The sequence below is a fragment of the Rhinolophus ferrumequinum genome, chromosome 18 (assembly GCF_004115265.2).
Source record: "Rhinolophus ferrumequinum isolate MPI-CBG mRhiFer1 chromosome 18, mRhiFer1_v1.p, whole genome shotgun sequence".
Lineage (NCBI taxonomy): Eukaryota > Metazoa > Chordata > Mammalia > Chiroptera > Rhinolophidae > Rhinolophus > Rhinolophus ferrumequinum.
The window spans coordinates 62407305-62413091 of NC_046301.1; the positions used below are offsets into that span (position 1 = coordinate 62407305).

At 38.2% G+C, this 5787-nt stretch overlaps 1 protein-coding gene across 1 annotated transcript; it reads right to left on the minus strand.

Moving 5' to 3' along the window:
• Positions 1-1881: 1881 nt before the first annotated feature.
• On the minus strand, positions 1882-2952 carry LOC117038198 (60S ribosomal protein L37a-like). Its single transcript, XM_033134912.1, has one exon. The coding sequence runs from the start codon at positions 2920-2922 to the stop codon at positions 2542-2544; it is 381 nt and encodes a 126-aa protein (XP_032990803.1). The 5' UTR covers positions 2923-2952; the 3' UTR covers positions 1882-2541.
• Between the last annotated feature and the right edge of the window lie 2835 nt (positions 2953-5787).

Sequence of the window (5787 nt, forward strand, 5' to 3'; positions counted from 1 at the left end):
AACATATATAGAAGATCTTGGAAAACAGTGAATATTCAGCCAAGGCTACCCCAAGGGATCCCAAAGTCATAGGCCATGCACATAATAACCATGGCCTGGCAGCAGCTCAACATCCCCGACCTGACATTTTCCATCTCTTCCCATGACCATCTGGCCACCTCCCTCATTCTCTGTCAATGTCCATATTTGTCAGACTAGATTCACAATTCACTCTTTTCATCCCATGTCTTCACTTTCTGACAAGGCTGAGATCCTGCTCCTAGTCAATCCCCCCTCCCTCTCTCCTCTCCCTTCCTCACTTCTTTTTTTTAAAAAGATTTTTATTGAAATATAGATAACATACAATATTATGTTAGTTTCAGGTGTACATCATAGTTTTTCAACAGCACTCACCTAGCTCTATACAGAATTATTACATTATTAATTTTATTCCCTATGTTAAAGAAGTGATCACCGTGACAAGTCCAGCAACCATCTGACACTGTACCACGCTGTCACAATATTATCCAGCTTTCCCCTTTTACAATTTTCAATTAGAGTTGACATTCAATATTATTTTATATTCATTTCAAGTGTACAGCATAGTGGTTAGACATTATTATGATTTAGGAAGTGATCCCCCTGACTAGTACCACCTGGCATTATACCATATTATTGTGCCATATTATTGATTATAATATTGGTTATATTTCCTATACTTTACATCCCCATGACTATTTTGTAACTACCAGTTTGTATTTCTTAATCCCTTCACCTTTTCACCCTGCTCCCTAAACACCTCCCATCTATTACCCCGATTGATCTAGTACCCATCTGACAGTTATTGCAATATTATTGACTATATTCCTTATGCTATACCCTACATCCCCATGACTGTCGTGTAACAACAAATTTGTACTTCTTAATCCCTTCCCCTTTTAACCCACCCCAGTCCCCCTCACACCCGGCAACCATCAATATGTTCTCTGTATCTGTGAGTTTGTTTTTGTTTCATTTGTTTGCTTTGTTCTTTAGATTCCACTTATAAGTGAAATCATATGACGTTTGTCTTTCGCTGTCTGACTTACTACACTCAGCGCAGTATCCTCTAGGTCCATCCATGTTGCAGATGGCAAGATTTCCTTCTTTTTTACGGCTGAGTAATATTCCATTATATATATGTACCACCTCTTCTTTACCCATTCATCCATTCAGGGACACCCAGGTTGCCTCCACATCTTGGCCTTTGTAAATAATGCTGCAATGAGCATATGGATGCTCTCGAAGTAGCATTTTGGGTTTGTTTGGATAATACCCAGAAGTGGGATTACTAGGTCCTTCTTTGTTTCTTGTTTTAGTCTTTGCTTTAAAGGCTATTTTGTCTGGTATAAATATTGCTACTCCAGCTTTTGTTTGTTTGTTTCCATTTTCATGAAATATCTTTTTCCATCCCTTTACTTTCAGTCTTGTGTGTCTTTCAATCTGAAGTACATCTCTTGTAGGCAGCATATGGAAGGGTCTTGTTTTCTTATCCATTCAGCACCCCCATCTTTTGATTGGAGCATTTAATCCACTTGCATTGAAAGTAATTATTCAGAGTTATGTAGTTATTGCCATTTTATTATGCATATTTTTTATTTTTTGGTCTTAAGTCCCTCTAAGATTCCTTGTAATACTGGTTGGGTGGTGATGAACTCCTTTAGTTTTTCTTGTCTGAGAAGGTCTTTGTCTGTCCTTCGAGTCTAAATGATAGCTTTAAACTTGGGTAAAGTGATATCGGTTGTAGGTCCTTAATTTTCATCACTTTGAATATTTCATGCCAACCCCCTTCTGGCCTGCAAAGGTTCTGTTGAGAAATCAGCTGACAGTCTTATGGGGGCTCCCTTGTAAGTAACTAACTGCTTTTTTCTTGCTGCATTTAAGATTCTCTCTTTGTCTTTAACCTTTGGCATTTTAGTTATGATGTACCTTGATGTTGGCCTCTTTGGATTCATTTTTTAATTTTATCTCAAAAGAATTTCTTTTATTAGTGTGACTGTCTATAGCAACTTGAGTAATTCAATCCTGCGAATCCTTGTGCACAAACTAAAAAATGAAGAGTGTAGATATTTGCAAAATTTGTTCTGAAATTCTAATTGTTTCACACTGATTTCTGAAAATGCTGATACAATGGTCAAAGAAAACACGAAAAGTTAAGAGGAAGGATATGTCATCCTATCTTTAGAAACATTAAAAAATATTAACTGTGATTTACAAATGAGTTTGCACAATTTGAACCAATGTATCTCAAAAAAGTTGAACTGGCCAAAAACCCCAAACTTATAAAAAAGCTAAGACACCTACCTAATCTGTAAAGCTTATACTCTTATGTCATATATCACTTGGCTACTGAAAAATTAGAAGGATTTTAATTTCCAAGTCTTTTTTGAGAAAGCAAAATCAATGCAATGCAAACCAGAACATCTAATTAATAAAATTAACAAACTAATTTTGTTACATAAATTAACCCATTTATTGTAGGCTAGCAATGTTTCAATTGTGGAGCATTTACTGGTCATTCAATTACTTCAGTCTTCTGATGGCAGACTTTACTGTGATGGCAGAAGTGGTGTTGTAGCTCCAGGCATCACCAGCTACTGTTTTCACGCAAGAACCACAGTGCCAGATCCCTACAGCTTGTCTCTTCATCTTGGTTTTGCCACAGAAGGAGCAAGTGTACTTGGCATGCTGGCTGATTTCAACTTTCTTGACTTTTCTGAAGGAGGCACCATAACAAGTCCCGTATTTACCAATGATTCCGACCTTCTTCATGTATTTAGCCATGTCACTGCAAACCAGGCCGGAACCCAGAAAACTCTTTGGGTTCATCTTGTTTGGGGCTCTCTGTGCTTTCTGTGCTTGTATATCTATTTCCTTCACCAGGTTAGGGAAGTTTTCTGTCATTATTTCTTCAAATAGGTTTTTAATTCCTTGTTCTCTCTCTTCTCCTTCTGGTACCCCTATAATGTGAATCTTGGTATGCTTGATATTTTCACAGAGGCTCCTTAAACTCGCCTCAATTGTTTGGATTCTTTTTTCTTTTTGCTGTTCTGATTGGATGTTTCCTACTATCTTATTTTCTACATCACTAGTTTGATCCTTTGCTTCATCTAATCTACTGTTTATTCCCTGTAATGTATTCTTCATTTCCATTATTGTCTTGTTTATTTCTGACAGGTTCTTTTTCATGTTTTCTATCTCCATTTTTATATTTCCTATCTCTTTGTTGAAGTTCTCCCTGAGATCACTGAGCATCCTTATAACCAGTGTTTGGAACTCTGTGTCTGGTAGATTGCTCGTCTCCATTTTGTTTAGTTCTTTTTCTGGAGCTTTAATTTGTTCTTTTACTTGGGACATGTTTCTTTGTCTCCCTATTTTGGTAGCTTCCCTGTGTTTGTTTCTATGCATTAGGCAGCGCTGCTATGTCTTCCATTCTTAGTAGAGTGGCCTTATGTAGTAGGTGGTCTGTGGGGCTCAGTGGTGCAGTCTTCCTGGTCACTTGAGCCACGAACTCCAGGTGTGTCCCTTGGGTGGGTTGTGTGTGCCCTCCTTGTAGTTGAGCCTTGGTTGCTATTTGCACATCAATGGGAGAAATTGACCCTTGGGTTCATTGGTTGTGAGGACTGGCCTTGACTACAGTAGAGGAGTTGTGGTGCAGGGGCTGACCCTACAGAGCAGGATCTGCCTCAGCAGGGCTCTGGTGCCTGCCCAAGGAGAAATTTGGACACAGAGACACACACAGTGGGAAGATGATGTGAAAAGGCACAGATGGAGACAGGTCTACAAGTGAAGGAGACAGGCCTATAACTCATCCTTCCCTCACAGCCCTCAGAAGGAACCAATGCTACCAACACCTTGATTTTGGGCTTGTAGCCTCCATAACTGTGAGACAATATATTTTTGTTCTTTAAGCCCATACTCTGTGGTAGTTTGTTACAGCAGGCCTAGGAAACTGAGTCAATGCTCTATTTAAAATTGCAACCACCCCACTGGTACTGCCAATTCCCTTTACCCTGTTTTTTAAATTTTTCCCATAGTACTTGTTACCTTTCTAAAAATCCATCCATCCATCCATCCATCCATCCATCCATCTGTCTCTATCATCATCATCATCATTATCATCATCATCATCATCATCATCATCATCATCATCATCATCATCTATCATTTATTTCCTGTGTTCCCCTGCCAAAATGAATCCTCTAGAAAGAATCTTAGTTTTAAATACTGTGTATCCTCTGTGCCTCATATAGCAGCTTTCTCAGAGTTGTCATTCAATAAATATTTGTGAAGTGTTGAATGAACTGATAAAGAAATTAACATTAATCTGCTGAATCTGGAATGGGGAGGTGCCATAAATTTATTTGACCAATAAATTTAAGCAATATATATATATATATATATATATATATATATATATATATATATAGAGAGAGAGAGAGAGAGAGAGAGAGAGAGAGAGAGAGAGAGATCTTTTGGCAAAAAGGAATGGGATAGCATAGTTATTGGCTCGTGAAGCCACAGTGCTTGCCACATGGAGATACATCCTAACAGATATCACAATTATTATAAAGGGTGGTACATGTGGAACTCGGCAATCATAGTGTGAAATGTACATGGAAGACCAAAGGAGTGAAAATAACTGAGACTATTTTGAAGAACAATACAAAGAGCTTTGACCTATTACTTGTCAAGGCTCACAGTAGTGCTATAATGACAAGACAATGATGTATCAGCATAGCATAGACCAGGAATTGACAAACAATAGACCATAGGCTAAATCTGACTTGCCATCTGCTTTTACTGGACCATAAACTTTCACTGTACCACAACCATACTCATTCATTTATGTATTACCTATGGCTGCTTTTGTGCTATAATGGCAGAGTTTAGTAGTTGCAACAGACTGTAGCCCACAAGACCTAAAATATTTACTAACTGATGGTTACAAGCTGAATTGTATTCCCCCCAAATTCCTATGTTGAAGTCCTAATCCCCAGTAACTCAGAATGTGAATGTTTAAGGCCTTTAATATTTAAACGTTTCAAGTTAAAATGAGGATATTAGGGTGGACCCTAACCCAATATGACTGGTGTCTTTATAAGAAGAAATTGGGACACAGACACAGAGGGAAGACCATGTGGGAACTCAGGGAGAAAATGACCACCTCCAAGCCAAGAAGAGACGCCTTAGAAGAAACCAACTCTGTTGTTATCTTGAGCCCTGACTTCCAGCCTCCAGAACTGTGAGAAAATAAATTTTTGTTGTTTAAGCCACCCAGTCTGTACTACTGTATTATGGCAGTCCTAGCAAACTAATACAATGGCCTTTTACAGAAAAGCTTTGCAGACCTCCACTGTAGGCAAATATCAGTGGAACAAAATAAAGAGACTTGAAACAGACTCACATGTATGTGGTAGGCAAAATATTGGCTCCTGAAAGATGTCCACATCCAAATCCTGGAGCCTATGATGTATTCCTTACATGAAAAGAGGGAACTAAGTTTGATAATCAGCTGACCTTACAATGATTATCCTGGACTTTTGACCTACAGAACTGTAAGATAATACATTTGTGTTGTTTTAAACCATTAAGTGTGTGGTAATTTGTTACGGCGGCATAGAAAATTAACACTGTATACACTGAGGGTGTAACAGATGGTTTAACAAATCAGTGAGGGAAGGATGCTAACTCTACATGTCAGTCTGAAACATTTAGAGCTTTCCTTTCCAAACTTAGTATTTAATCTAGCTAGGATTTATTTCAAAT

Bases quoted from the DNA above. Each gene is read 5' to 3' on its own strand.
- LOC117038198 (XM_033134912.1), bottom strand. From the start codon at position 2,922: ATGACAGAAAACTTCCCTAACCTGGTGAAGGAAATAGATATACAAGCA.